The 13,056-nt window shown below is 40.0% G+C and overlaps 1 protein-coding gene across 9 annotated transcripts in view; it reads right to left on the reverse strand.

Moving 5' to 3' along the window:
• ARFGEF3 (ARFGEF family member 3) overlaps window positions 1-13,056 on the reverse strand; it is an 87,673-nt gene that overhangs the window by 36,640 nt on the left and 37,977 nt on the right. For 7 of the 9 annotated variants that reach the window (XM_021390702.1, XM_021390700.1, XM_021390698.1 and 4 more), the window contains 7 exons: window positions 11,951-12,073; window positions 10,436-10,478; window positions 9,369-9,447; window positions 6,673-6,777; window positions 4,274-4,598; window positions 2,786-2,898; window positions 1,146-2,056 (listed from right to left, as the gene is read on the reverse strand). In XM_021390702.1, the coding sequence (XP_021246377.1) occupies window positions 1,146-2,056; window positions 2,786-2,898; window positions 4,274-4,598; window positions 6,673-6,777; window positions 9,369-9,447; window positions 10,436-10,478; window positions 11,951-12,073 (1,699 nt within the window). The remainder of the gene's footprint in view (window positions 1-1,145; window positions 2,057-2,785; window positions 2,899-4,273; window positions 4,599-6,672; window positions 6,778-9,368; window positions 9,448-10,435; window positions 10,479-11,950; window positions 12,074-13,056) is intronic. The other 2 variants (XM_021390705.1, XM_021390701.1) reach the window with 1 other exon arrangement.

Below are 13,056 nucleotides of genomic sequence, written 5' to 3' on the forward strand. Positions count from 1 at the left end.
TTACAGGAAAATAAATTCTTTGTGACAGGAAGAATGCTTTAGAGCACCTTAATTCAGAATGAAATCAATGTCCTTTTAAAGACATCTCCTTTCTTACAAATGCTTTATGACTGTCTTCCCAAATTAGGCTTATTTGGGCAGCATTAAACAGAAAATCAGGAATATCAGCTTATTTGTGTGCTGTTAACACATTCACCCAGCTTCATATCAAAATTATGCTGTATGATAGTGGAGGCTTCCCTTCTGACTCTGTATGAGTAATGTGTATGCGAGCACAAATGAATGAAGCAATGATTAGGAGAGAAGTGATGGAAAAGGCAATTGTGGTGAATTAAGTTTAAGAAACAGAGAAATATATTTTAATGAACATTTCCACATTGGCCGCTGCCAGGAAAAAGAAGCCTCTCTAACAATACGCGCATTTGTACATATCTTAGTTTTACTATCAACAGGACAAACTTGCCTTTGCATAGTGGTTTGTTTTTTTTTTTGACTGACCAAGTCAAAATCCCAAATCTAACCCTGAGAGAAGAGTAAGTATTCTGTCTCTTACAAGGTAAGATCTTTTAACTATTTTTCAGTTGGTCTGGACTTGGAGTTTTCAATTTCCTGTCATGACAAATTGCAATATTAAAAAAAAAGAGTGAAAAAGAGGAGTTGTTCCTCTTTTCTTATCTTTTCAATAGCTTGCAGTAGTGGGATTTCTATCATCTCTGCAAGGCTTGGCATTACTAATAGTACTGTGGCAATGTATTAAGCTACTTGAATCCCTTTCAAAACAGGTCACAGTCCTCCCCATATCCCCAGTTTTCATGCTAACGGGCAGCCTCTCCTTACTGTCAGAACATGCAAATTTTCTCAACAGATCTTCACAAACCTGTGAAGAGGTATCTTACTACAGAAAATTTTATTTTATTATTGATTGAGAACATAATCCAGAGCCTGTTAAGTGTCAGTGGATTGACCTGCATATTCAATTTGCCCCACTCTAAAAAGAACATGCTGTCGCAGAGGAATGTGCTTTGTAGAGCACAAACCTTCTTATTCTGGATATGTTCTCTGAAGATGAACTCCTACAAGAGAATCTGTGTACAGCGTTCTTACAGCGTGCATGTTGGTTGGACAGTAAATATTTTCTTGCAAACCTGAGCAGAAAGCTGAAGAGAAGTTCTGCAGTGCTTCATCCACCTCCTCTATGCTGGGGAGAGCTATAAGCCGAGGAAGAAGAGCTTCAAGTGACTGGATAAACAACCGTGCGCTGTGCTGGTCTGCTTCCTGGTTTTTCAGCAATTTTAGAGAGAGAGCAGCAGTACGTAACGACCTGGTACCTGGACAGTCTCGTGGTGTCTGCTCCTCATCAGCCAGGGAGCAATTGTCAGAGCCAATGTCTGAAACATCTGACCTGCCAGAGTCCTTCTCTGCTGCCATGGAATATTGGTCACATGAATCAAACTCAGTCCTAGAAAGATCCTGGTCATCTACACTGAAGTTACTTTCACTGTACCTGGATCCATAAGACCGGGTCTTGCAATCAACTGATAAGAAGTTGGTTATATCTGGATAGACTATGGTGTGGCTTCTCTGAACAACATCTGGCTGGTCAATGGTTTCTGACTCTGGTTCTCTGTAATGAATCTCCTTGCTTTCATGTCCAGCTGGAGATGGCAATGAGTTTTTCTGACTTTCCAGATTATCCTCTGGAGTCGTCTGTCCCATATCTCCTTCCAAAGTGGTCTGACCAGTGTCTGTGGTAACACTAATGCTAATATCAGGACTTTTCTCATTTCCTGATTCCCAGGCAGGATTTTCTGAGGATAGAATGCGCCTCTGCCATCTGAAGTCAGCATCATTGATCTCCATGGAGTCCCTGCTTGTCTCAGTTCCATCCTTCAATTCTTCCAGGCGCCGGAGGAGAAGATGGACCTGCTCCTCACTAAGACCCCTGCCTTGGCTCAGCTCATCCAATGATCCAAGCAGGGCGAATACACAGGACACTGAAGCATAGCATGCTTCAATACCACCCTTGATGCATGCTTCTGTCATCCCATCCATGATTCTACAATTAAAACAGAGTTTATCTAAGTGATGCAGCAAATATAGTGAGCCTGTCATTATCATCCAAAACTATCCCTCCAGAACTAGGAAAAACAGAAGCGAAATTATCCTGTAATACTACTTCTGAGAAAGATGACTAGAATTACAACAAATAATTACATCTCCTGTGTGGATATGGCCATTCTGTAAAGGGAGTGCCAACCAGGGAAATAGTTACTGTGCATTTTTACTAGCATGCACAGTGCATTTTCCCTTACAGACAAGCACTTACACTGAAAAACAAAACAAACAATCTTCCCCTCCGCCAGCTGAAGTTAAATTCTGTGTCCTGAAAACTATCAACAAGATACGCTCGTTCTGAGAATGGAGAATGCTTCATGCCCAATCTGACAACGTTTCAATTTTGGATTACCTCCTTGGACTTCATCTTGGAAATGTACTTCCAAATAAGCATGATCACTTCATTGCAATGTTAGGACCCAAACCCAAGAATTTCCAGCTGCAAAACAATTTACATGGGTATTTTTGTAAACACCTCAAGGCAGTTACCTTTACAAACAGGCCCAGACTCACTAAAAATCAGTAAAAGCTTTTACCCATCACATCGTTTTACAGCTTATTTAACTTGGGGGATACCCTGGCTCATAGATGGGTATGCTTCTGAAGGTGTAACTATTTAACTGCCTTGTGCACATAGGTTTAAGAGTCCAAATGAGGAAACAAAGCCTACAGCTTGAGAAGATCCAGATGGGACTTCCTTTTAGAAATAGACCTCTTCCTGGATTCTGACTCAGAAGAGCAGGGCCCTGCCAAATCACAAAGCCTCCGAGGACTGCCAAGTATCTGAAAGGAAAGGAAACAGAATTTACTAGAGAGTAATCTAAGCATTATTTAAATACAATAAATGAGTCATAGTTTGGTCAAATGTTGGAACCTGAAGCAGCAGTACTATAAATTCTCTCAGCAAACAAAAACAGCATATTAAAGTTCTGTTTATTAAAGCTATCCTTCCTCTTTTCAAAAGGAGAAATGCTTATAGAGAAAAATGGCATATACAACATGAATCACATACAGATTGTTCTCTAGTGCTTTACATTACTGACTGAATATGTTTCAACTGAACTGCAGCCAAGACAATCTCAAATGCCTAAATATACAAGTATACTGCACTATGTTATATACTGAAGGGAGCTTTGCTCTTCAGTCAGCCAGTAACAAAAAAGTAGGCATGCAAAAACACACAAAGTGATTCCTTCTGACTCAGCCTGCTGGGTGGAAAGTCCTGTTAATACCCAGCAGAAAATTCAGGGAGAAAGTGTAATGATGAACAGAAAGAGGTAACAGATAGATTCTGAAGGTAAAAACATTGAACTAATATTTTCCTAAAATATCTTAAAAATGAAATGCAGATTGTCATCTTGCTATTGTTTAAAATTATAGGAAGGTAAGTGCCAGAATGACTGGGAGATCTGACAGCAAGCCTGTGGGTGACTGTGTGGTGTTAGCAGGGATCGTCAGACAGCCTCTCTATGCACAAGCTAGAACAAAAATCCTCAAAAGAGATCAGCGTTCATACAAATTATGTAAGCTGCTTTGCAGTCCACAACAAGAGAAGAATGCAGCTGATGTGAATGTGCTGTACAAAGAAGCCTCACCAAGCGCTGTTACAGGTACAGGGTGACAGGCCATAAAGGACAGGTCTTGACAGAGCCATTTGTGACACTGGCAGCTTCCTTCTGGCTACTATAATATGGTATATGGTATAATGGTTTCTCAAGGAAACCACATTTCAAAAACCTGGCACATAATCAAAGCATACATTCGCTTTAATGTCAGGAACACTACACTGTGAGGATGAATGTCTTCTAGCAAGAGCAGAGAGTGGGGAAAGTTGCCAAAGGAGTTGAGAACAGAACCACTACACTGCATCTCATCCAAAAGAGCAGTCATGACTCAGTAATAAGACCATCTTCAAGCGTGAACACTGATGGAGTTGCCATAGCAGCTTGCATTATGGAGACAAATACAGCTATTACAATTTTGTAAAACTATTTGTCAGAGTAGCTTTGATGTAAAAATTGTATTCAGAAAGGGGCAACTACAGCATCACTAGTGCTAAAGCATGGAATGAACAAGCATACACATCTCAGCAACATTTACTGTTAAACTGACATTTTGCTTTATTTGCATGGATTTGCACCTGGACTTTACATCCTACCTCTTTCATAATTTTGATGGCTTCTACTCGGTGCTGAGGTGGTGGGTAAAGCAATATCCGGTGATAGAGAGACTGCAGCACAGGCTTCATGGATTCCACTGTCCCCACCAGTCGAACCAATTCTGCTGCAATATAGTATATGGTCCGTGCAACAGGCCCACTAAGAGCAGGTGCTGTGGATGAACAGCCTGAACCCCGGCCATGATCAGAGACCCCTGAGGAAGGTGAATCAGCTTCTAGACAGATGCTGCTGTGGGCAGAGGTGATAGTTTTGTCATGGATTGGATTTCCCAGGATTACTACTAGGGCTGGACACAGTTGCTTCCTGAGAAAAAGAAAAAAAGCAGCAGATGGTAACTAGAAAAATCTCACAGGAACAGAATGAAAATAGCCCATAGTTAAATGAGACACACACTCTTGTTTTAATAACCTGTGAACAGCAGTGGTTAGATTGAATAACAAACTACATGAGGTTCTTTTAATCTCCCAAGCATCAGCATGCTAGCACGTACAGAAATACTTCTGGGGGCTTTATAAACATGATACTGATTTTGCAAGTTCACATTACTGCGCCATGCTGTGTCCTTCACAGAATAGCCCACCTCCCTCTTTAATTAGCTACAACATACCTCAAGGTAGGAACACCAGGTTTCTGCTGGCAAGTGTTTCTTCTCCTGTCCAACTTGAGAACTTAAAAAAACCTGACCAAATGGAAAACAATCTCTGCTAACTACATGGCTTGATGTTCCATCGCTGATCTGAGCATGCATATAAGTTACTACGCATCCCTAGTTGTGAGCTTCTGTTTTGATGGCTTTTGAGAATGTAATCGAAGTCCTCTACAGTAACTCCAAGTATGCCGTGTAAATTCTCATATGTCACTAAACACACCATCCTTCCTTAAACTGTCTTACTGCAGGAACATTCAAGTGATTCCATGCCAGCCGATCACTTCTCTTCCTCTTCGTCCTCCTCACCAACATGGTGGAACCAGAGCCAAAACCAACTCAGCCCTCTGCTCATTTAGCTGTTATTTCAGCTTTGCCTTTATGCACTTGCCATTTTACTCTAGCCTGAAATATTGTAACTTAAAAAATTCAAGTGCTATATAAGAAAGCAATCCCAAACCCAGTTTTCAACCACATGCCTCAGAGGCTCAGCTGGCACCTCCTGCACGTGCCCAGTGACAAGTAATGCTTCAGCATAAAAAGTAAACAGGCATGTACATCTTACTTCCCAAGATTTTCATGCTGCCCAGAATTTTCACTGCTCTCTTAAAAGTGTTTGCTAAAACTGTTCAGCCTCCTAAAGTCACGGTATGAAAATCATTTTTTAAATCGGGTATCAGATAATGACATTGGGTCTGCTTATTCCATTTCTTTAAAATGTAACCAATTAGGGACATTTCAAACTGTGCTAATTCACTGCCTTAGAGCAGGCATAAGTACAGGTTGCAACAGCAACATATTCTCCATGTTAGTCCCATCAAAGTGCTTCTGTATCAAATTATGGAGAACACTCTGACAGACAAACAGAGCACTTAATCTTTATCTCCTAAAGAACAAAGGCGATTATCAGTCTGGCTCACAACTTCACCAGACAGTTAATGGATTAGGGAATGCTTATGCTGCTAAAAACTGCAGACATCACCCTAACTATAAACTGTTTCATGTCTTCTTTGTGTTTTTTTTATTCATCTTAAGCATGTACTTGGAGGATGCATACTCCTTGGGAGCAAAGCAGGTTTAAAAAGTCCTGCCCCTCATGGCTTGCCCTCATGATATACATGCACAAATACAAATCCCTGCAGAGTTGTAGTGTAAAATGGATCATCAAAATAATATAAATTTAAATAAAACAGGAAGTGTTGTCTTTTAACTGTGATCACTTCAGTGACCTTGCTTACAGGATGACCCCAAAAACAGACACACAAGCATAAACAAAGGGTTGTTTGAAATACAAGGGAAGAAACTTCTGAAATGCCATGAAAAAGATAATGCTGATTTTACACTAATGCTCCCAGAGGCTTCAGTACAGGGTCTGCATGTAATGTTGCCAAGTGTTATCAATCTGGAAGACCTCTCTGACTTGCAGACGCTAAGCACCAGGTTATGCTTTTTTTTTTTCTCTGGGACAGCAAAGGAAGCTCTTGCACACTGCATCTTTATAACTGCGCTAGAATTACACAATTCAACTTCAAAATCACAGGGTGAAAGCTGAGCCTGAGGTCCTATGAAATCTTTTATAAAGTACAGAATTAACTGGCTGTGGGTTAATAGAGAACTCTGCTCTTATCTGATGATTTCCTGCAGGTTTGTTTGCATGAGTGGTGGTGGGGAAAGGCCCTTCTACAGTTATTTATAAATTGACTATTTCTATTACTCTTTGGATGTACTCACCATATTAGATCAGTGAATCCTTTGTGCTGGTGCATGCTCGGAGAGGAGCTGTTTAACATGGAGAGGATGCACTCCAAATAAAGAAGCTGAAGTTGCCGATTGTCACTGGCAAAAAGAAAAGATGCCATTCATATCACACTGAATCAAAGATTATTTACTTGCTTCTAAGTAACTACATTAGTTTGCTTGAAAACCATACCACAACTTACAGCAGTGATTTACTTTGCTAATTCCTACAGATTTACAATGGTACAACTGCTTTTATCACCCCATTTAATTTGTACAGTTCATGTGCAGCAATCTACTACTTCTTGTAGGTAATGTAAAGAAAATAGATTTAATTCATCAGACTTCACAGTAAGGAGTAAGAAACTGACACTAAAGAAGACAAGAAGAAAAACAGCAATAATGTTTCAAATTTGATCTGAAAACCTGAGGGAGAAGAAACTCCTAAAAAGAGGAAAAAGAGGTGACCAGAAGATGTTGGAATAACTAACAACTTCTTCAGGCAATCTGAAGGGCATTTAAACTATTTTCTTCTGGTTATATTTTCTGTTTCCTTGATGAAAACCCACAGTAGTCGTAAGTCAGTGTCTATAGGGAAAAACTCACATTATCATACAGCCCCCTTTCAGAGCCTTGTGAGTTACTCTATAAATCAAACACAATGTGAGCTTAAAGAGGAAGAATGTGAAAGATCTTGTAGTCACTTGGGATCAGCGTGCTTGTAATGTACAATGCACTTGTACCTATTCTCATCATTAGTTGCAGGATTCAGGAGACAAGAGAAGTTGAGGTCTGCCATAAGAAGGTAGCTTCCCATAGCACTCAAATTCTGGTTTATGTTTCGTAAATAAATTTCTTTTGCGTGCTCTTTCAGTCCAAGACAAGAGCTGGAGGAATGTATTTCATGATATATGAGGGCTGCTCCAAAAGTAATGCCTCCTATGTTATTACATTGGCCCACAGCATCAGAAGCAGATGGTGGTGGCATGGCAGCAGAGGTTTAAACTTCCCACCAACATTCTATTAGGCGTTATTGCTCTGTGACAGATGGTAGCTGAGGGGAAGTCAGACAAAATTGCATTGGAAGCAAAGGTCTGTCATCGCATTTCTCTGTGTGGCAAAAATGGCATCCACTGACATTCATTAATGCTTGCGGAATGTTTATGGAGAATAAACAGTGGAGGTGGTGGGTGGTACATTTCAGCAGTGGCAACAGCAACTTATAAGACAAGCCACATTCCAGATGGCCATGCACTGCTGTCGCACCATGAAATGAAGAGCACCTTGATCAGCTCATCCAAACGAACTGGTGGACTACAACCAGGGAACTACATACATAGCTGAATACCAGCTTCAATGTATTGGAAACGATGGTGGCAACACTGGAATATCAAAAAGTTTGCACTAAGTGTGTCCTCACACTGTTTCTGTTCCTGTGTGCTCACACAGGAACAGAAAGAACACGATGTGTGAGTTTGTCAGGACATACTGAACCAATGTGAGGCTGAAGGTGACAGTTTCCTGGATTGTATCATTACTGCTGATGAGATGTGATGTGAGTCAGATATGAGTCAGAATCAAAAGGGCAATCCACGGACTGGCAACGTGAATTCCTCATCAAAGAAAAAATTCAAGATGCAGCCCTCAGTGGGTAAAGGTGATATGCACTGTCCTTTGCAAAAAACAAAGGGGTGATCCTTCTGGATTTCCCAGAACCTGAACAAACCATCAGCTGGCCACTACACTGCGACACTGACTAAGCTGATGAAGGCTTCAACTTCCAGAGTCAGGCCAGAGAAGACGACAGTCTTTCTCTTGAAACACAATAATGCCAGGCCCCATACCAGTTTGAAAACTGTGGAGCGCACTGCCAATCCTGGCTGCACTGTCCTACGATACCCACTGTGTAGCCCATATTTGGCACCTTCCCACTTCCATCCACTTGATGAAAGATGGACTGCGTGGACAACATTTTCCTAGCAACACCATCACAGCAGCTGTGAAATAGTGGGTCACCTCTGCTGGTGCAGATTTTTAGAAGCACAGCATCAGACTCTTGTCCATCACTGGCAAAAATGCATAGCTAATGGTGGTGACCATGTTGAAAAATAGTTTTTTGTAGCTGAGAATTTACTCTATCAAAGAGCACTATTGTGTTCTTTGAGTATCTGTTGTAGTTTCCATGGAAATAAACAGGAGGCATTACTTGCAGAGCAGCCTACCTGACAGTAGGTAAAGAAAGCTGTAAATAATGTATTTTAAACAAAATTAATTTTTCTGTCACTGATTTTCTCAATGTGTTTTGTTCACCTAGATGATATTATAATTTCTACTACATTTCACCATGTGCCCTGTAATTGTTCTCTCTACAATAACTGCTTTCATGACACCCAGCAAGCCAAAGAAGAAAACTTGTCCTTTGACAAGCACTTCACTACTGTATGGAAGTTATTTACAGATTAGATTTGTTGGAAGCTCTTTAAAAGCTAAACAGTGCACAGAGAAGTCAAATTAGCTTATCATCTCAAGTGAGAATTAAATTAATGCATTATGAACAATACTTCTTCTCACAAACAATTTAATCGCACTTTTGCTCCATAATCACAGAACTATGACAATACGATCACATGAATCAGTGAAACTCTCAATCTCCAGATAACAAGTTCAAATTATAAGCTGAAATAACTCACTTTATGACAGCCTGGAGCTTCTCACAGAGCACAGTGAGGACAGATACAACATCATCACAAAGAGACTCAGCTGAAGTACCTCCAAAAAGGACAAAGATCAGAGGCATTACACATTTGCTTTGGGATTACAACCTCAAATCACTGTGAGCACTTTCAGAGTTGGTCAAAGCTTATAAACAATAAGCAAGGCAGCCAAAATTCAGACAGGATGCAGAAGAAAAAGTCCTAGGCTGGAAACTGATCTCCATACAATGACAAAGCAGTAGTATTAAACCCAGAGAAAGCACTGATGCTTACGTGCATTTATAAAAGGTTAGCTGAAATTCAATTCAGGTAATAAAATAAGCAAATAATAACAATAAAGAAGGGACTAGCTCCAGAATTTTTCTGGGGAGCAAAACATCTCTGCGTCTCTCCATGAAGTTTGTCTATCCTCCACATAGATCTTAAAAGGGGATAGTTGTCCACTTTCAGTATTTTAGCCTCCATCCACACAAGTTCTCCTGCAGAAATACTGTGAGAAAATTCAAAAGCAGAGAATATTTTGAACTGTCAAGGAAGACGGTGGATGGTAAGCCAGAATGAGAGCAGAAAAACAATCTCTTGTAAGGTTATAATTTGGCAAGTGTGAACTTTGTTAGTAATGTGCTTTCAAAAGCTGCCATTATACAAATGCCATCCCTGGCCCAAAATACAGTAAACACAGTCATTTCCAGATTCCACATCCTGCTCTGTAAGTCTGCTTCAATTTGCAAATCCACTTATCAACTCTTTCTCCAAAGCACTGAAACACCTTAATTACAGAAGTTAACACTGTGAAACAACCATCTATAACTATGTAGAGAGCAATGCTGTTAACATGGCTCAAATGAAGACACTACTGGAAATATCAGGAGCTAACAGGGCTGTTCTTACCACAGATAACACAGACAGTAACAAGCTATGGAGAAGGTAAGAGATCCTGAAGATGGAATTTCTGTGATATCAATAGCCGTGTGCTGAAGAAAGGAAAGTGAAGAATTAATACGCTGAATTGGAAGGAGTCACTAAAAAAGTTGTACCGATACCTTGACTCTTGAATTTCTGCACGGCCTCATTATTTTCAATTGACTGTTGAGAAAAGACAGATGTGATATAATCAGTGCCTGTAGTAGAAAAGCCACCATACAAGCAATGCTTTAATAGCAAAGCTTTCTTAACAAATCCTTGTCCTCTATCTGTATTTTTTTTAAGTGAAGGTTTTGCATTAAATTTTCAAAAATTCCTTAAGAACTGTTTAAGCAATTATTTAGATTTAAGAAATCCACATCTCATTTAGCTGAAATAGGATTTGTAAATTCTTAAGGGATTTCCTAGGTCTACGAAAATACAGTAATAACTAGGCATGTAGGTCCCACTGAAAATAACTGAGAAGAAAGTACAATTTAGACTTCAAAAGGTACTTTGAAACCAAAATCCTTTGAGTATTGGAGAGTTTATCACACCATCATCATTAATATTACAGTGCCAATATACAAATTAATGACAGCCAGGAAATAGAAATGACCTCTTACATCATTTGGCTCAGTTGCGGTATAGGACACCTCCTATCAATGCAACTTTCACTTATCTTCACCTACTCTCCATTTAGAACAGAACTAACAAAATTCAAATTTCAAATCCAAACTCAAGGTCGAAAACTATAATTTCCTTTTTTTTTTTTTTTTTTGTCCTAAATATTACGGCCAGTAAAATGAACCTACTTAGCACACAGAGAAGATAGGTTTAAGTAAACCTATGAATTCAGTTCCACAGTTGCTTACTAGGATAAAAATAATCTAGTTCAGCAATCCAAAACAGAAGTGGTCACCTTAACCCAAAACATGTACAGGGAAAATAATCTGCACAAATACAGTCCTCAAAGCTTTCTGATAAACAAATACTGACCCTTACAAATAGTACTTTTTTGTTTATATACAAACAAGCATAAACAGATGTAAGAAGCCAATGACATTTCATGTATGCCCAGAACATTTACAGTTTTGCTGACAATGTGCTGGGGTTTCACTCAAGCAGCTCTCATGGATTTTAATAATGCAATAAACAGAACTAATGTTTTCGCTAACAACTGAGCAGACAAAGGATTCCATTAAATTACCTTCATTAAAAATAAGAGTAACAATAAAAAACTTGATCACACTTTCAACAGCTGAGAATTTGTTTGGTTTGCATAAATATCTGTAACGTAGAATATTTTGGCGAAAGGATTTCCACAAATCTCGGGTAAACAAGCAAACAAAATAAAAAATGGAAAAGGAGAAGGCCAAAGCAGTCTGACATCAGAACAAAGCCTCTTTCGTTTAACAGAATGAGAACAAAACCCAGCCAAGCAGGGTTGCCAATGTGAGACTTGCCTTCCTGACAGACTGCTCTGAGGCAGGCGCAAAGTCAGAGCCCCAAAAAGCTTCTGAATGGGATTAGCTATGGAAGTCTGAAATAAAATCCATACGGCACAATAAGCCAGGACAACACACTGCAATCAGAGAAACTAAAAGGCACACAGCTATGGATATGGAACCACTTGTTGATGCCAGGAGGCTCACCATATTTTCTTGCTTTTGTCGTAACTGTAAAGTCAAGTCACTCAACATTTGGCTGAGGGTTGCCCGCACAGCGGTGTTAATGCTCCGCTGGTGACAGCTAGATACATATGTCTCAATGCAAACCTGATGAGGAAACAAGATAGCAATACGTAGATATTAACTGTAACTTACCAGTAACACATGTTTAAGAGGATACCAAGGTCTCTTGCATGCAGATAGTCAGCTTTCCTTGTTATTCCATATTGCCTTATTAGCACATGAAAAGTTTTCAGCAATATGGATAACTGAGTAAATAGCACCAAGAAGCAACATGCAGCTAATCGGTTAATAAGTCTCACAGCTGCAGGAATGGTAAGGCAAAATTGGCAAAATCTTCCCCTTCTGTCAAGCCCAACTGAGTTTGGCGCTTGCCTTGCACTTACAAAAAGAATCTTTAAATGTTAGTTTGATTGTTCTTTTCCAGATACTTATTTGTAACTACCACTCTGCAAGTCTGTATTTTTTCTAATGTAAATACCCTCCAATCCTTAAAAGTTGTTGTTTTTCTCATATAAGCATTCATTCCTTTTTTTTCTGTAATCAGTATAAGCGCAAATTGTGCCTCACCATAGCCTTCTATGATGCAGTGACTAAATCAGTTTAAAAGAGATCAACTGATGTCACCCACCTGGACTTCTGTAAGGCCTTTGATACAGTCCCATAAGACATTCTTATCTCTAAACTGGAGAAATATGGATGTAAGGGGTGGACTATTCAGGAGCTAAAGAACAGGTTGGACAGTCACAGCCGGAGGATGGCAGTCAACAGCTCTGTTCGCAAGAGGAGCCTGGCTATGAACGGTGTCCCCAAGGGGTCCATCTTGAGACCAGTGCTCTTCAACATCTTTACCAATGACACGGGCACTGGGATTGAGGGTGCCCTCAGCAAGTTTGTGGATGACACCAACCTGAGTGGTGCAGTTGATATGACAAAAAAAGATGCCATCCAGAAGGACTTAGGCTTGAAAAGTGTGCCCACGTGAACCTAACAAGGTTCAACAAGGCCAAGTGCAACATGCTGCACCTCAGTCAGGGCAATCCCAGTCATGAGTAAAGACTGTGAGAAGA

The sequence above is a fragment of the Numida meleagris genome, chromosome 3, assembly GCF_002078875.1.
Source record: "Numida meleagris isolate 19003 breed g44 Domestic line chromosome 3, NumMel1.0, whole genome shotgun sequence".
NCBI lineage: Eukaryota > Metazoa > Chordata > Aves > Galliformes > Numididae > Numida > Numida meleagris.